The sequence below is a fragment of the Canis lupus genome, chromosome 1 (assembly GCF_011100685.1).
Source record: "Canis lupus familiaris isolate Mischka breed German Shepherd chromosome 1, alternate assembly UU_Cfam_GSD_1.0, whole genome shotgun sequence".
In the NCBI taxonomy this organism is placed as follows: domain Eukaryota; kingdom Metazoa; phylum Chordata; class Mammalia; order Carnivora; family Canidae; genus Canis; species Canis lupus.
The window spans coordinates 654,763-673,119 of NC_049222.1; the positions used below are offsets into that span (position 1 = coordinate 654,763).

Genomic DNA, 18,357 nt, shown 5'->3' on the forward strand with positions numbered 1-18,357 from the left:
GCTTCAAGATTGTGTTTGGCCTTTGTGTTTCTTAGTGTGGGTCTCTGAGTTCATCTTAACTTGGAGTTCATTCAGTTTCCTGGTGCCTCCTCAAACTTGGGAAATGTTCAGTCATTATTTCTTCAAACACTTGCTCTACCTCTTTCTCCTCCTTCTAGGACACCTACAATGCACAGGTTGGCCTGCTTAGTGGAATCCCACAGGCCCCTTAGGTCCCATTAACATTTTTTCCCTTAGATTTTATTTATTTGATTGGGAGCACAAGCAGGGATAGGGGCAGAGGGAGAGGGAGGAGCAGACTCCCCACTGAGCAGGGAGCCCAATATGGGCCTTGATCCCAGGACCCTGCGTTCATGACCTGAGCTGAAGGCAGATGCTTAACTGACTGAGGCACCCAGGTGTCCCAGGTCCCATTAACTTTTTTTTTCTCTCTGTTCCTCAAATTCAACTTTGTCTTAGGTTACAATCTACTGTTTCTTTCCTTGTGCTTAGAACTTGCCTCTGAATTCCTATAATGAGTATTTCATTTCAATTACTGTACTTTTGAGCTCCAGAATCTCTTCAGTTTCTTTTTGCTTTCTCTTTGTGATAGTTCCATTTTGTTCAAAGGTTGTTTTGTTGATTTGCTCCACTTCTTTCATTAGTTGAGGAGCAAGACAGTTGCTTTAAAGTCTTTGTCTAGTAGAACTGCCATCAGGTCTTTCTCAGGGATGGTATCTTTTTTTCCTTTAAATGGGCCACACTTTCCTGTTTTTGTGTGCCTTGTGACTTTGTTGCAAACTGGACTTTTGAATCTAACCATATAGTAACTCTGGAAATCAGATTCTCCTCTTTCCCAGAGGTAGTTGTTTTTTTCTTTTTGCAGGCAGTCTCTATGCCAAGGGTCAGAAAAATCTCTCCCCCAAGCCCTCTCTCGATTCTGACACCCTCATGCCCTCCATTTTATCACATAGGCACAGAGACCAGGGCCCCTGTAAGAGGAGGGGCAAGGGTAGACTCCAGACCCAACCTGTTACCACAGATTCCGGGGTGGGGGTGGTGTCTAGACATTGCTGTGCATCAGAACATTTTCAACATTATTTCATTACAGAAAAGGGTCAGAAGTCTCCATTGTGTTTCTACCCAAAAAAGCACAGCTTTGAAACTATATAGGGCCTGATCTTCAAATCCTGCCTCCTCCCTAACCTTGATGGTTGAGACTTCTCAAAATGGAACCAAAACAACAAAAGGGTCAGTGGCAATGCCCAGATGGCTTGGTTATGAATGTTGTGCCTTAAGACATCATAGCCTGGGGAACCCCGGGTGGCTCGGTCAGTTAGGTGTCTTTCTTTGGCTCAGGACATGATCCCAGGGTCCTGGGATACAGCCCCATATCAGGCTCCCTGCTCAGCAGAGAGCTTGTTTCTCCCTCTCCCTCTACCCCTCCCCACTGCTCGTGGGTGCTCTAATATTTTATTTTTTTAAAGATTTTATTTATTCATGAGAGACACAGATAGGCAGAGACACAGGCAGAGAGAGAAACAGACTCCCTGTGGGGAGCTTGATGCGGGACTAGATCCCAGGACCCCGGATCACACCCTGGGCTAAAGGCAGGTGCTCAACCGTGGAACCACCCAGACATCCCTCTTAATATTTTTTTCCCCCTCTAATATTTTTTAAAAAGACCCTATAGTTGGACAGCCCAGGTTGCTCAGCAGTTTAGTGCCACCTTCAGCCCAGGGTTATGATCTTGGGAGACCCGGGATCGAGTCCCACATCTGGCTCCCTTCCATGGAGCCTGCTTCTCCCTCTGCCTGTCTCTGCCTCTCTCTTCCGCTGTGTCTCTCGTGAATAAATAAAATCTTTAAAAAAAAAAAAAAAAGACCTTATAGCCTAATAGCTTGTGAACAGGCACACACACACATGCACTCACACACACACACAAACACACACTTCACATGTGCACTCAGACTTGCACATGTACAAACACAATCGCACACACGGGCATTCACACACATACTTTAATATAGTGCTCTGAGGCTGTATGTAGCACACTTTCAGGCTCTGTTGGTTTGCATCCATAGAATTCAGACAAGAATCTGCCACAGACCTTGTCATTTCTCAATGACATTTCTGGATGGTTCTTCCCTGCTTTTCTCCTGGTAACTAAAATACATGCAATTATTCTTGGCTTTGTGACCAAGATTAATATACTCTAATAAAACCTGCTTTGAAGACACAGATGAGCATGGGAGTGGGATGGCAGCCACTGACTCCTCACAAACCTTCCTGATCCTAATGATGTGTGGTGCAGGAATGTAGCCATGTGCCAATTTACAAGCCATGGGCCTGAGCAGGGACCAACATCAGGAATTCAAAACAGAATCCCAGCAGAAGGTCCAGCCCACACAATGTGGATGCCACCATCCTGTTGGCCACTCTGATGTGTTGGTTCATGTCTACAGCCTGCACCCAGCACGTCCAGAACCAGTGTACAAGCTGTCTGCCATGCCAGCACATAGGGGAAGTTTATGTTTGGGGCTGAGTCAAGAGGATTTACAGGACATCTGAGAGTTTCTTGTACACATATTCTTCCCAGAACAGCTTACTAAACAAGGCTGTACCTAATCTCGTGGTTCCTATTGAGCGGTGCTATCCTAAGTGAATTTGAAAATACACAGAAAATGGTGCTACAGGGATATGCATTCTAGAATGCTTGGAAGCTTAACCCAGATCTAGCAACAATGTTTTGTGCCTTCAGTCACTGCAAACTTTGGGTTCTGATCTAGTGGCATCTCTATGACGACCGTGTCACCTCAGCTCTGAGCGGACAGAGGAAGTCGGTTCTCTAACACTGTCTGGCACCCTGTGCACCGCAGAGAGAAGGAAAGGCAAACACTGCAGACTGCACTACACTCTGGCTGCCTGTGTGGTCATCCTGGCCAGGTGCTAGGGAAGAAGCTGCTGCTTTTACACTTCCAGTTCCGGGGAGCCTGGCGCACCCATGCCCAAGGGGATGTAGTGGGATCTCCATTTGACCTCTGTGCCCTGCAGACAGAATAGAACTCCTGACATCCTGCTTTGCCAGAATCTTGGACACAGGCCAATCTGCATGGTTCCTGTTCTAGGAGGGAAAAGCAAGACCCCAGTGCTTGTCTTACCCAGATTCAAAGTCTCAGAAACCAAGGCTCAGTGGCAGGGAGGCATGAACCACACAGAACTGGCAGGGTTGCACAGACTAAAAGGGAAACTACCTGGAGACATAGGAAAGCAGGACTCATTGCAAGTTGGCTGGTCCTGGCCAGTCTGGAGCTGACCCCGACTGCAGCGGAGCAGAGCTCCTCCCAATGCAGGTGGCAGAGGCCCAGCTCCCCTTCAACACGACCACTCTTGGGAGGGCATGTGAGTGTTGGTTTCAGCCCAGCAAGAAGCACAGTAGCCAACACCCAGTGAACACCCAGCAAGACAAGGCGTCGATCAGACATGTGCAGGCCTGAGGAACACAGCAAGAACCTGGGAACCTGAGAAGTCAACGGAAAGGTTGTCAGGCCTGACCGCTGCATTAACAGTTCATGAGCGTGTGGCTCTCCTCCACGGTGCCTCTGAGGGAGGCCTATGCCACCTCCTCCCGGGGGCTTCGGAGCCCTGGAAGCCCGCTGGAGGCTTGCCTACTGCGCTTGCAGCCACTGCTGGGCCATCTGCATGCACGTTTGCAAGGTCTGCGCCTCACTGTCATTCTGAGCTTCCCATCTCAGCACAAAATCTGCTCATCCTCGGCTTCCCATCCAGGTGTCCAAATCTAGACCTGTGATCAAATCAACACTGAAAAGCCACACAGGTGTGTGCTCACCTTCTGCGAGGTAAACCTGGGGCTAGGACGCTCAGTGACTGCTCGGGATTCCAGAGGGGTGTTAACTGCAGGCACGCTGGATTCTGACAGGCACGGCTTTCAGGAAGACAGACTCTGGCCTACCATCCTGCATGCCAGGAGGACATGAAACCCCAGCCACGTCGGGGGCTGTGCTGCAGAGGGTCGTCCAGCTCGCACATCCTCAGGAGGTAAGCCATGCAGTCTCCAGTAGACACCGATTCAGCTGTTCCCCTCGTCCCCTTGCATGTTAGAAGACACAGAACACCTGCCAGGCTCCCTAGGTGTCCACACAGCAGAGCCACACTAGGACCCCCTGAGGTGGACACACTTCTCTGACAGCTGGATGGCGCTGAGCGGAGGACAGATCAGCCTACAGAACCCAGAGCAGGGCAGCCCCAGTGGCGGAGCAGTTTAGCACTGCCTGCAGCCCAGGGCATGATCCTGGAGACCCTGGATAGAGTCCCATGTCAGGCTCTCTGCATGGAGCCTGTTTCTCCCTCTGCCTGTGTCTCTGCCTCTCTCTCTCTCTCTCTGCATCTCTATGAATAAATAAATAAAAAATCTTAAAAAAAAAAAAAAAAGAACCCAGAGCAGCCACAGGGCTGGAAAGCGCTTCCGTGCAGCACAAGGTTGCCGCGTCTGCCCCACTGGGTCAGGACATGGACCATCCTGGGTTCTCTTCAAATACAAGAAACCTGCATCTTGCCTTCTCCCTGTGTCTTTGGTCTTGAAACCCTGATTTTCTGCCACAAGCTCAGGGACAAGCGGCTCTCAGTCAGTCTCCTCTCTGGCTCTGTGTCCTGCTTTGCCTCAGATTTCTCAGGCCACGGGGAACACCAATGGGCGCTCACGGTTGTTGGGCCTCACAACCCACAAGCCGTGCCCACTGTGCTGCATTTGGGGTCTGGGCACCTTCTGCAGCGTAAACCCAGACCTGGCAGCCACTGAGCAGGCTGCTTGGTGCAGAGGGTTCCGGATGTTCTGTGTTTACGATGTTTTACCATCTTGGGGGCCTTGCTGGCCTGGGAGAGACTGCCCCCCTGCCCGGGCTAACTCTTCAACACGGCAAACCATGGCCCTGCATTAATACGCAAGCCCACCGACCAGAGCCCACACCCCACTCGTCAGCATCTCCTCTGCCTGTGTCTCCAGGGCCCATGCTCCTACAGTCCAGAGCCCACAGAAGTCGCAGCACCAGCCTTGCCCACCCACCCCTCTCCTGTTCCTCTGCCTCCTGACCAAGCCTGGTGCTTCCCCAAGCGGCCCTGCCTCCTGGGGACACTGAACACAGGACTGTCCTCTCCAGGTCTGCCATCCTGCCTCACTAGATTCCTGATTAGAACCAACCCACAGGTATTTTCAGATACGTGCAGCCTTGGTCTGGATGTTCCTCCTCTGGTCAGCACGTGCGCTCCTCGGGAAACACTCCAGTTACCCGCACCTTCCAGGTCTCCGGGTCAGCAAGGACCACACACGTGCCCCCAGACAGCAACATGCTTGGAGCTCCTACGGCAGTCTCCCGCATCCTGGAGGTGCCCCTTCCACAGGGGCTACACTGGCAGGTGCACGGGGGGCATACCAGCACCGCAGAGCTGACTGTTCGCACATGTGGAAGCTGTCCTCCCCTAAAGGCCACGTCACAAGCTTCCTTGCTGTGTCTCACTGGTGCACATGTGACCATGGAAACTCTGCTGATGCTGTTTTCAGCATCTTGACACTGATGATACTTGGGAAAGGGAGGAGCCCCATGCCCAGAACGACATTTCTCGAGGTCAGACTTAAAGATTTATTATACTTCCTTCCAACGGTACTCGTCCGACAAGGCACACCATGGCCGTCCTGCCCTGGGGGAAAGCGGACTCAGGGCCGTTCTTATGGAGACCCTGAGGACGGCTTTTCCGGCATGAGCTGAAACGTGCAAACATGGCGACACTCTGCCTTCCTAACTAGGAACAATGCAGCAGGCAGCTGTGCATGTTCTAGATGGTGTGCAAGTGCCCCATGAGCCTCTAAGTGGGCCAACTGGTGCCATCCACCTAAAGAATTTCCACAGGCGTCTCACCCAGGCTAGAGCTATGAGTCCACCCACGTTGCCAGGCTGTGCAGTACATGTGGAGCCCGTGGTTCTGCCGGCAGAGCCGGAACCTCACCCCCTCCCCGCCACTTGGTCACCTCCACCCTTCCTGCCTTGGCCCCTCACTGCCCCCTGCTCTGTTCCTCGGAGCTGCTGTCCACACCCCAAGCCCCACCGAGGTCAGGGTGGGGCTTAGTGCTCCCCGCCCCCGACAGGTGGTTCCTGGGGGAGAGGTCACCGTCTGCACAGGGCACAGCCACCACCTTTCCTGCTCTCGTCTGTGATGCCAGACCAGCTGTCAGCTGCGACACCTCAGGGCTCACGGTCCTACAGCCTTGCCCTCTCTGCTTCTTGTACTCCATGATTTGTTTGTTGAGCGCCTCGTGATCAATGCCGCACAGACTTGAGCACGTAGTGGAGGCCAGAGTGCCTTGCTGTGTAGGAGCGTCCAGGGCCCTGGGACTCCTGGAGGGAGAAAAGGCGTCAGGTGAAGCTCGAGCGAAGCCGTAGGACAGCACTCCCCAGCCCCACCTCCATGTGCTTGTGTGCTGCTCCAAGTCTAGGGGAAGCTGGGAAGACAACACTGGGAAGGGGCTTTGGTACTGGCACCCCTCCCCCCCAGCCCACAACTGCTACGTGGGGCAGCACAGCCCAACATAGCCCTTCTTATGTTTCCATCTATTTCCCTAAACATGGCCATATGCTAGGCCAGCCAGTGACACAGAATTTCGGGGGGCCTTTCAGATCTAGCCCTCGGGTTACCTGGGAAACCAAAGGGAAGAGCAAACCTGGTGCAACCCTTCCAAAACCCAACTCTGGCTTCTAACCCTTTCCTGCTCAGCTCTGAGGCTCTCACACCCCTGGGCTGGGCTCCCCACTGCCTGGGGCTCCAGCTCCACAGCCCTCGGGCTGGTGACCATGGCCCCACAACTGTACCCACGACATTAACGCACCGGTCTGAGCACCTGCTGGAGCTCCTCCCCACTGGAACGCAGCCCCTCCACAAGTACCCTCAAGGCCCCAATCTCTTTCTCACACAGAGCCTGTCCAACTGGAAACCACAACACCACCCCCACCCATCCGCCTCCCAAACCCCCAACCAGAAAGGGTGTCTATAGTCATCCGTGGCACCCTTTGCTCACCACTGGCCTCTCCCAGCAAAATGCCTTTGAGCTCCAAAGGCTCATCTGTTCTGTTCATGTAAGTACCCTCATGCCAGAACAGGGTATAGTATGCATTCAAGAAAACTGCAGTGCGGACAAAGAGGGTGGAGAGAGACACTTGCCCCCCTTGAGGAGCCATGGGCCCCAGCACTTCTGTGGGGGCCATGGAGGCCCTCCCAACCACCTTGTGGAGGTGCTAGGAACTGCTGCAGGGCTGGCCGTGGGACCCGCCACAGGCTGCTGCAGGTCTGGGCCCCAGGGCAGGGCCCACACAGCAGCAGAGGATGCAACGATGCTACCGCCACGGCAACCAGCAACTCCACATCTGGACATCTGCCCAAAGAATCAAAATCAGGTGGCTCAGGGGTTTAGCGCCGCCTTCAGCCCAAGGCATGATCCTGGAGTCCTGGGATCGAGTCCCACGTCAGGCTCCCTGCATGGAGCCTGCTTCTCCCTCTGCCTGTGTCTCTGCCTCTTTCTCTCTCTGTGTCTCTCAAGAATAAATAAATAAAATATTTTTTAAAAAAAGAGAATAAAAATCAGGTCCTCATGTACCTGACATCGTCTTGCACAGAGTCTTCTTTCTTGTCCGGGGCTCCAAAATCAGCACTGGCCAGTAACCGGTCAACCTGAAGAGCATGGACAGGGTAATTCAGCAAGCCACACCTATCTACCACCGGCATCAGAGCCCGGCTCACGGTGAACCTCACCGTACCTGCTTAAATAGTCCCTCTGCTGACACCATCCAGGAGTGACACTGTCTGCTAGTCTGTGCTTTCAAACCTGCTACTTACAATCACATTTTCTCTGATAACAGATGATTTTTTAAAACTATGCCTGAAACTTGTAAACGTCAGGCAAACTTATGAAAAAACCCAGTAAATGTTAGTTTACATAAGTAAGTCCTAATGATGTGTGTAAAATACTTCAATTTTGCCACAGAATTTGTATTTGGGAAAAGAAAGCCTCCTGACATAGCGATAAAGTCACATCGGGTCCAGCACACAAACCCAGCTCCATGTTGGCTGAGGAGCCTAATAACCTAGGCACGAGGGTTCTCCTCTGTGAGGGCACCACCAGAGAGAGCCTCTCTGTGGACACCGAGCACGGCTCACACCTTTACCCACCCACTGGCGGGCCCAGGACATGCTCCTGAGACCCTACCCTGCTGCAGGGCAAGCCCAAGACAGCCCAGGCCCGTGGCCTGCTGTCGCACAGCAACACAAAGCATCACCACAAACCAATGGCACGCCAGTAAAAACCACCAGTGTAAAAACAGAAGAACCAGGAGAAAAGTCAGTCCCCAGAAAACAGGACTGATGATGCCACAAAACAAGCACTGAGTGGACATCTCCCGAGTGAGCTCAGAGAACACATCCGCTTGTACCTGCCAAGGGGGCCTATGCTGGACACATGACCATTCGCACACCCCACACTCAGCAAACCTTACAAGAATGGGCATAAGACTTGAACAGACTTCACAAGAACAGCCAACACGTGCTTGGGAAGATGCTCAGCAGAATCAGTCACCACAGTGAACCACCAGAACGGCCTCAGCACATGCAGCAGGGCCTCCAGCATCAGGCGGGAGCAGATGGTCACACAGCCTGGTAACTCTGACCAGCAGTTTCCCAAGAACTAGAACACCTACTGGCCACTCCTACATGCTGACCTACAAGAAATAAAAGGAACACACTCACACAAAGATGTGTGCACTGCCATTGAGAGCAGCTTTACTCATAGTAGCCAAAAATCAGAAACAGAAACTAACATCCATGGGAGGATAATCGGGTCATTCAGCAAGAAGGAACCACCTACACATGAAACAAGGTGAACCTCAAAATCTGTGCCAGGCATAAGCAGCCAGGTGTCTGCTTGTATTCATGTGAAACTCCTGAATTCTAACCTGGGGAAACTACTTTGGAGCTGGTGGGAGGAGGGTGAGGACGGAGGGCACTGCCAGCAGCCCAGGCCTCAGAGGCTCATCTGTGAAGCCCTAACCAAGAACGCAATGTAAATGCAACCAAACCCTGACACACACACAAGGCCGCAGGGTAACTCCTGGCCAACTCTGAGCCCAGAGAACCCGCACAGGAATGGCAGCGGCTCTAAGCTGACTTCTGAGTGAGAGACGGGGCTGCTCGGACCCCACTGTCTGGGAGGACTCAGGCCTGACTATGGAGACCAAGCAGCCCATGTGCTTAGGTGAACTCGTCTGATGGTCAGCCAGGGGACAGACAAATGTGTAACAAATCACAACACTGGTACCAAGTTGATGTATTTTCTTTGAAAGTTTACATTTTCTCCTTTACAATCATGAAAAAAAAATCAATATTTTAAAAACTCTTTGATTGAAATGTTACAACACACAAGAGATGTGCACAAATCAAGTGTGCAGCTCAGTGACATGTCATAGATGCACTGCACCAACAGCCGTCCCGACGTCGAGGTAATGAACCCCAGAAGCCCTTTCACGTCCCTCCCACCCTCTGCCTTCCTCAGAGACAGCTGCCACTGTGACTTCCATCAGCAAAGGTCTGTCACACTGTCTGACTTTTAAACAGAGTCACAGGAACATGGCCTTTCCTCAGCTCCATGTCAGCTGAGCGGTGAGGGGCGCATGTCCACTGTTCTCAGCTGACACAGGAAGCCCTGCCGCCAGCACTCCATGCACGTCCCTACCGAACACTCTCGTTTCCACAGGCCCTGCCACAGGAACTTTGGGTGGCAGGACACAGGGTGAAGAGTGCGCAGGGGGTGCTGCTCAGCCCCCCACACAGGAGGTTCCCACAGTGGGATTCTGGCACACTGGCTGTGGCCAGGACTCTAATGGAAACCTCTTGGGGGAGTGTGCACACTGGCATCTCTCTGGTTTCCACGGTTGTTTCCCTGAGCTCTGCTGCGTGTTTACAGGCATGGACACCAAAATGGCTAAAAGCTCCTGGGGGTTCAGTTTGGGCAGAGCTCATTACTGCTCTTCTTTCAAATGCTCAGAGCCATGGAGATGATTCTGGGAATGCAAAGCAAGGTGTTGAAAGCACTGCTGGCTGCTATCACTACTTTTATCAATGATTTTTCAATGTGGCACAACCAACACAAGATACAGAAATACAAAAATAAGCTGACAGGCAGAGACTCAGTTTCATCCGTAATCCTCAATTTCACATGCGTGTGTATGTCCAAACTGCTTTACTACTGGCTGGCTTTAGCCCTTACTTCAAAAAACACTGCCTGGACTTAGGAAGAGCAGCAGGTCACAGCCGTGCCCTCCGCAAATCACCTGCCCCAGAGCCCCCTCTGGTTCAGCCTCTGCTTGCTCCCAGCTACAGGGACACAGAAACCTAAGAACAAGGAGGCAAGCAGAAGTCCAGGAAGGACATGGGAGGACACAGGCTGGACAGGCCCAAGTGGCCTCCACAGCAAACACCCAGCAGCAGGATCTCTGCAGACACACCTGCCTGCGATGCTCTGAGCACTGCCTGCACTTCCCTCCTCCAAAGACTTCTTCTAAAAAGGGGGCCACAGGCCAGGTAGGACCTCCTGCCCCCTAGAGGGACAAGTCATGGTGTAATGTGAGTAGAGGGCTCTCCCACAGCGCAGTGATACATCCTCCTACCAGCTCGACCCACTGTGTGTGGGTGAGTTCCTCCATGCATCTTCCCAGCACACTCCATAGCCTGAATTCTACTTGATGCTCTAAATCAAGTGGTGCTGCTCACTCTACCCCTTTGTTTCCCTTTCTAGCCACAAAAACCACGTATCCATCAAGGTTATTATTCATATAATGTTTTCAGTATCGCTTAAATAACCACCAACAAAAACTGAAAATGTCTATTTAGATTTGTTTTCCTCTGTGGATTACGTACTATCTAGTCCTGGGGTGCCTGAGCATCTGACTCCTGGTGTAGCTTGGTCATGACCTCCGGATCATGGGATTGAGCCCTGGGGCAGGGGGTCTGCTGGAGATTCTCTCTCCCTCTGCCCCTCTGCCCCCACCCCCCACCCCTGCTCACATGCACCTGCACTTTCTCTCAAACAAATAAATAAACATTTAAAATAAATAAAAATGGGGCATCTGGGTGGCTCAGCGGTTGAGCGTTGGCCTTTGGTTCAGGTTGTGATCCTGGGGTCCCAGGATTGAGTCCAACATCGGGCTCTCTGCATGGAGCCTGCTTCTCCCTCTGCCTGTGTCTCTGCCTCTCTCTGTGTCTCTCTCATGAATAAATTAACAAAATCTTAAAAAGAAAAGAAAAGAAATAAAGAAGCAAAAGTAAAGAAAAAAATACTATATAGTCCTGTGGTGACCAACAGCTCCCTAACTATAATAATACCATAAATGCTACCGGCTAGGTGTTTTTCTAAACTTTTTAAAGTGTAATATACATGACGAGATGAGCACTGTTATACTATATGTTGGCAAACTAAATTTACATAAAATATTAAAAAATAAATAAATAAAACAAAATGTGCAAGTTATACATTGGCATTATCCCTGACCTATAAGGAAGTCAGTTTTTTATCTACCTTGGTTTCTGAGAACTGAACTGAAACTGACTTAATTAAAAAAGCATAGAGTGAAGAGCCTTCTGTGCACTGAAAACTGAAGCTATAAGCTCACTAAATAAAATTCATTAAATTCACTAATCAAAAGATCCTCTGACCTGAACTTGGACTGCTTTCTAGTGCATGAGCAGTGTCTCTGTTCAATAACCTGAAAGAGCACTCTGTATTTTATTTCAAACAATGTTGTTACTAATAATTAAGTCTGCTTTAATAAGCTTTTTCCCTTTTTTTTTTTTTTTTTGATTCTATTTATTTACTCATGAGAGACACAGGCAGAGGGAGAAGCAGGCTCCCCGTGGGGACCCAATTCCCGATCTAGGGATTACACCCTGAGCCAAAGGCAGACACCCAATTGCTGAGCCACCCAGCGGTTTATTAGGTGTCGCTAATAAGCTTTTTCCATGGCAGAAAAGCATGCAATGTTTTCAAACAAAAGATTTAAAATGGCCTTATTTACTTTGTGTCATAGTAAAAGTTAGTTTCCTAATTAATTATTGCATAAATGTTGCATATTTTTCTATCTAGCCAATGAAAGCAAAACCTATTTCCTAAAAAAAAGAAAAGCATAACACACCTTAATAACCACCAAGTAACTACGACACAGAAAAATATATATAAACTTACAATTTGTAACCTCTATAATTAACTTACAATTAACAGGACGTAACCTTTAGTGTAACGTAACTTAGGTTGAATCCGAAGAGGAAGACAGTTTGTAAGTTGAGAAACCAAGATTTGGTTTCCTATCTAGAGATTTAGTGGTAAACATTTTTTTAAAAAGCCAGAAAAAGTGGTTACCTCTAGGGAATCTGGCTAGGACGGGTGCCTGGGAGCCTCACTTCCCACATGAACTGATCAAAGGATTACTTCTTTTAACTACACACATCAGCATTCGAATATGTGAAGATTACATGTAAGATCTTACCCCTGTAGTAAGCTCCTGTCAGAGAAGTGAGTTATTTAAAGCCTTACCTCCACCAGAGCCAAACTGCCTCTGTCCTGAATGAACACTATTGGCGGCACGTTCCTTAGGATCTGTTGGGCCATCAGAAGGTGCCTGGAGAGAGACATTGTACGTGACGGTTGCAGAAACAAATACAATCATCTCAAGGAGAGATAAAACATGAGATTTACTCATCACCTTACACAAACACAAGGATGTCAGTGCAGGAAACTCATCCTTAGCCAACTGCCCATTATCACGACTATTTCTAATTGCCTAAATGAAACTCTTGAGATCCTTATGAATAACCCGGTCTTAGCTCAGAGCCTCCTGGGCATGGTGGTGGCCATGGGCTGCGAGGTCTGGGCACGAAGAGCCTGTCCCGACCCCATTCCTCCACTCAGCAGACATTCACTGGCAGCAAGGCCACAGACGTGCATGGAGGTCCTCAAGCACCCAGAGCCACACATACGTCATCATCTGCAGTGGCTCCAGCATGCACATTGAGGTGAAATCAGCTGCATTAGCCTCCAGGGAAGACACTGCTGGGACAGCCTCTCTGCACAGTGACACACAGGTACAAGAAAGCCTCCACACTAAACCTCAGGTGAGCAGGATGAGCGCAGAAGCTAGGAAAGGGATAGTCTGTTCAGCTGGATTTCCTGATTACCTAAAAATTAATCAGAAAACAATACTGCGGGCAGCCCAGGTGGCTCAGCAGTTTAGCACCGCCTTCAGCCCAGGGCCTGATCCTGGAGACCCGGGATGGAGTCCCGTGTCGGGCTCCCTGCATGGAGCCTGCTTCTCCCTCTGCCTGTGTCTCTGCCTCTCTCTCTGTGTGTCTCTCATGAATAAATAAATAAAATCTTTAAAGAAAAACAAAAAGAAAACAATACCGCTATTGCCAACATTTGTTAGAAATCTTTTTCTTGTTTCTGTTAACAAGAAAAAAATAGAATAAACTGAACACTCTTTGATACACAATTTAAGAGACTCCTAGGGCCTCCGGGGACGGATGTCAGGAGAACTGAAGCAGACGGTATGGGACATGCAAACATTAGCTCCTCACAGGACTCATCCCCATCTCCAAAACGTGGTGGAGATGGATGAGGGATTGGTGAGAGGGAAGAGGGATTGGTGAGAGTGACAGAGCAGGGAAGGGAGAGAGAGGAGAGAACCCCATTCTGAGAGTGCTGTGGGTTGGGTTTCTGCATTTCCTCGGACTGGGGAGGAAACGGACTAACTTCTCTTTTTTTTTTTAAGATTTTATTTATTTATTTGAAAGAGAAAGAGAGCATGAGCAGAGGGAGGGGAAGAAGGAGAAGCAGACTCCCCTCTGAGCAGGGAGCCCAGGACCGCGGGATGGTGACCTGAGCTGAAGGCAGAGGCTTCACCCCCTGAGTTACCCAGGCGCCCCTGGAGTAACTCCTTCACTATCACCCAGCTCCACAGTTCTCAAAATGTTCGGTCTTTATACTGTTAAAAATCACTGAGGATGCAAGGAGCTTTTGTTAACGTGGGTTGTATCTTGTCCATATCTACCATGCTATAAATTAAAAACAAGAATTTGAAAAATATGTTAATTCATTTCAAATAACAAACCCTCTAAATGCTCACATGGATATTTTTAATCTTTTTTTTTAATTTTTATTTATTTATGATAGTCACACAGAGAGAAAGAGAGAGGCAGAGACATAGGCAGAGGGAGAAGCAGGCTCCATGCACCGGGAGCCTGACGTGGGATTTGATCCCGGGTCTCCAGGATCACGCCCTGGGCCAAAGGCAGGCGCTAAACCGCTGCACCACCCAGGGATCCCCACATGGATATTTTTAATGAAATATAACTACTTTCAGAAAAATTAAGAAGGGTGGTATTCTTTACACAGTTACAAATTTCTTCAGTGCCTAGCTTCGCTGGATTCTCATCTCTCCATCTGTACTCAAGCTGTTCTGTTATTTTGGCTGAAATACAAGAAAATCTGGCCTCACAGTGACCCCTAACTGGAAGAGGAGTACTCCACAGGTCAACCAACAATGGCTTAGTTAGCTGCGCCGTGGAACCTGAAACCAGGCACTGTGAACTGTTCTTTCCCTATTCGTGATTCTGTGGCCTCACGGACAACTCGTTTAGAAAACACGGATTCCCCAGGCTACCCAGATTTTCAGAGGGTGGTACATACTACACAACACTGCACTTATTAGCGTTACCAGAGTCTAAGTGTCAGAACACTATCCAACTCACGGTAGTAGACATAAGTTTTCTAAAGTCAATTTTCATTTGAAAGTTTGAATTTTGGGGCATCTATGTGGCTCAGTTGGTTAAGGTCCGACTCCTGATTTTGGCTCAGGTCATGATCTCAGGGTTGAGGTCAAGCCACCTCGGGCTCCCTGCGCAGCAGAGTCTGCTTCTTCCTCTGCTCCTCCCCCTCAAATAAACAAACAAATCTTTAAAAAAAAGAAAGCTTGAATTTTACACTGGCAACAAGTAGAGTTCACTGTTCTCCGTCAGAGTGGCAGGTTCACTTTGCTCATTTTAGAGAAAAATGTCAAACTCCTGAATCTGGAAAACCACACTAGTTGACTGGTTCTCTCCAGTGAGCAAGTGACTGCCTCTGCTCACGCTCAACTGCACACCTTCCCGAGACCACCATCCCACACCAGCACAGGTTAGTTTATGCTCACTCCCCACCACACAGAAGCATTGGATTTAATAAAATTAGCAACTTCCACTTATTCAAGGATAATCCCAAATAAAAGGTTTATTCAAGGATAATCCTAAATAAATCCTAAATAAAATATCACTGCATTCTCCTGTAAGCCTGTGGCATGACACTCAAAGAGCACGGGGGCATCTGGGCGTCAGGAGTCCCCAGAAGTCTGGGACCGCACTCTGAGAACCACTGCTCTAGATCAGGTCTTGCAGGAAACCGTAAATCACATTTTGAAATTTAAGAATGTGCTTCCAAGATTTTCCTTAAAAGCAAAAATACTTGATGCAGCAAGTGGGAGATTCATGGTGCACGCAGAAGCAAGTAGGCAGAGAGCACAGCACCGTCACCTCATGTGGGCAGCACTCCCCCGCAGGACGGCCTCTGTGTGTGCGCTCTGCTTGGCGGAGACTGTGGTCTTCCAGTACACACGGCAGGCTGAGAAGTCTGCAGTCAGAGAGACCTGGGGCCCAGCCCCAGACTCCGGTCAGCATCAGCCTCCAGGGCTTTCTCGCACGCAGACAACACCAAGAGACCAACAAGAGCTCAGGAGCTCTAGCTGGTCAGCAGCCCCCCACCCCCGCCACAGGCTACCATCTCCTGCCACCCTCTCATAGGATGTGGAGCTGGGTCCCAAATCCGAACCCTCAACATCCCTGACCCCAATCCCACGGTGCGTGCCAAAATGCCCAACCTGCCACCTCTAGCCCACCTCACATCCCCCTGGCTCAACTCACTCTAGGGCAACAGAGATGTAGGTGCATCCATCCCGCAAGCCCACTGGGCGCCTGCACACCGCATGCCACACACATACCCCATCTTTACTACTTAAATGATCACGCTTCACGTGGCTTCTGAACCCAGAGGCTTTGTGACAGACGTGGGCCCTTCCCTTACACTGGGCTGCGGTGTCAAAGGACACTGCCTGCCGGTCTCACCCTGTTCTTCCCACTCTGGCCCCGACCCTACCTTGGAGAGCTGCACGTCCAGGTCGCAGATCTCCTGGCTCACTTCAGGGGTGCACAGCAGGTCCATCAGTGCTTTGTAGAGGAGGCCGTTCAGTGCCCGCAGGCGCACATGGTCGTCCCTCCTGGGTTTCTTTGCAGTGGTCTTCGTTAGGAAGTCCAACCGGGACGGCTTGTACATCTCCATGCAGAAGCACCAAGAAAAAGGCCAATGTGACTGAGCCACTTCAGCTTTCACTAAGACACAACTCATAGACCAAGGTCCTTGAGGTTTCACCTAGCCTCCCCCCACAACAAGTGTGTTAGTAGATGTTTTTCCATCCAGAAATCTCGTTGAAACAATCCCACGTACCATAAAGTTCTCCCTCTTAAACAATTCAGTGGTTGTTAACATACAATGTACTTTCTCTAACAAGAACCACTCATGACGTAAAATTTCAGTTTATTCACGTGTATACATGTGTGTCTCTCTCTCTCTCTCTCTCACACACACACACACACACACACACACTAAAGACCAGATGGACATTCTGACACTAGTGTTTGATAACGCAGACATTCCAGAAACCTTCACAATAATTTATTTTTAAGTCAAGGAGCGCCTGGGGGCTTGGGAGGTGGAGTGTCCAACTCTTGGTTTCAGCTCAGGTCATGGTCTCGGGGTCGTGGGATAGAGCCCCAGTCAGGCTTGTGCTCAGCGGGGAGTCTGCATGGGATTCTCTCTCCCTCTGCCCCTCCCCCGCTCGCTCACTCGCTCTCCCTGTAAAATAAAATCTTTAAGTAGTGACAACTCACACCCCAGTGTGTCTAGTCCTGCCCCTGCAGACCTTGTGTGCTCGAACGTGGAAATGGAAGGACTGCCATGACTCCTGCCCAGAGGGTAAAGCAGCTCTCGATGCTGCTCTACACTTACCAAGTGAGAACCCAACGAAGGGCCTTCATACCAAAACTTCTTTCTGTGGAGAGAAAATAGATCTATGATGCTGACAGCAAATGAAAGAAAATGAAATCACACAGCAACTCAATAGTGCAATAGCACAATCCTTCCTAGGGAGCCAAACCTGGGCACAGGGATGGTGTTACCAGGGAGTGAAGAAATTTAGAATTCTGATCAACAACACAGGTTGCAGGGGAGATAAAAAACAGTTTTAATTCAACCTCCTAATGTTTCCTTAAGGTCTACTTCCAATCCCGAAAGTACAGAAAGAGAATCTTAAAAGAATGCCTACCAAACTGCACGCAAGCACCATACCTGGGTCCATGCACGTGCTGGACGGGACCGGGAAACTGGGTGGTAGTGGGGGAGGCAGGCCTCACCACTTCAGCAGCAGATTACAGATAAGCAAGGAATGCTAGCTGGACGAGCCGTGTGGAGATGGACTACAGCTGGACATCAGTATGGACTCAAGGGTCCCTGCAGTGCTCAAGTACAGAACATGTGCATGCAGGGGTTCACGGAAACCTATTTTCTGCTTTGTCAGCTGAAAGGCCTAAGGGACAGACACCCCGGGTCTCAGGGCATCATCTCTGATGGTGTCCTGCAATAACAGAGCTTCCAAGAGAAATGGCTGACTCCAGCCTGAGAAAGAAGTGCTAAAACAAAAACAAAAACATGTTTTTTAGGGGCACCTGGGTGGCTCAGTCGGTTAAGTGGCTGCCTTTGGCTCAGGTCATGACCTCAGGGTCCTGGGATGGGAACCTGCTTCTCCCTCTTCCCCTCCTTCTGCTCCTGTTTTCTCTCTCAAATAAATAAAGCTTGAAAAAAGTTCTTAAACTTAAAAGCCACCACAAAATCCCATAACAACAAGTACATCAAAGAGAGATAGGAGCTAAATAAAGAGCTCATGGGAGGGCAGCCCCGGTGGCTCAGTGGTTTGGCATTGCCTTCAGCCCAGGTCATGATCCTGGAGACCCAGGACTGAGTCCTGCATCGGGATCCTTGCGTGGGGCCTGCTTCTCCCTCTGCCTGTGTCTCTGCCTCTCTGTCTCTCATGAATAAATATATAAAATCATAAAAAAAAAAAAAAAGAAAAGAGCTCATGGGATACCTGGGTGGCTGGCTCAGTGGTTGAGTGTCTGCCTTCAGCTCAG

The 18,357-nt window shown here is 49.8% G+C and overlaps 1 protein-coding gene across 3 annotated transcripts in view; it reads right to left on the bottom strand.

The window, feature by feature from the left end:
- Positions 1-5,622: 5,622 nt before the first annotated feature.
- The window catches only part of RBFA (ribosome binding factor A), a 29,169-nt gene continuing 16,434 nt past the window's right edge, over positions 5,623-18,357 (bottom strand). For all 3 annotated transcript variants that reach the window (XM_038525699.1, XM_038525696.1, XM_038525697.1), the window contains exons 2-7: positions 17,180-17,222; positions 16,271-16,447; positions 15,652-15,764; positions 12,623-12,707; positions 7,643-7,716; positions 5,623-6,389 (exon numbers count right to left, since the gene is read on the bottom strand). In XM_038525699.1, the coding sequence (XP_038381627.1) occupies positions 6,047-6,389; positions 7,643-7,716; positions 12,623-12,707; positions 15,652-15,764; positions 16,271-16,447 (792 nt within the window). In that variant the 5' untranslated portion in view covers positions 17,180-17,222 and the 3' untranslated portion in view covers positions 5,623-6,046. The remainder of the gene's footprint in view (positions 6,390-7,642; positions 7,717-12,622; positions 12,708-15,651; positions 15,765-16,270; positions 16,448-17,179; positions 17,223-18,357) is intronic.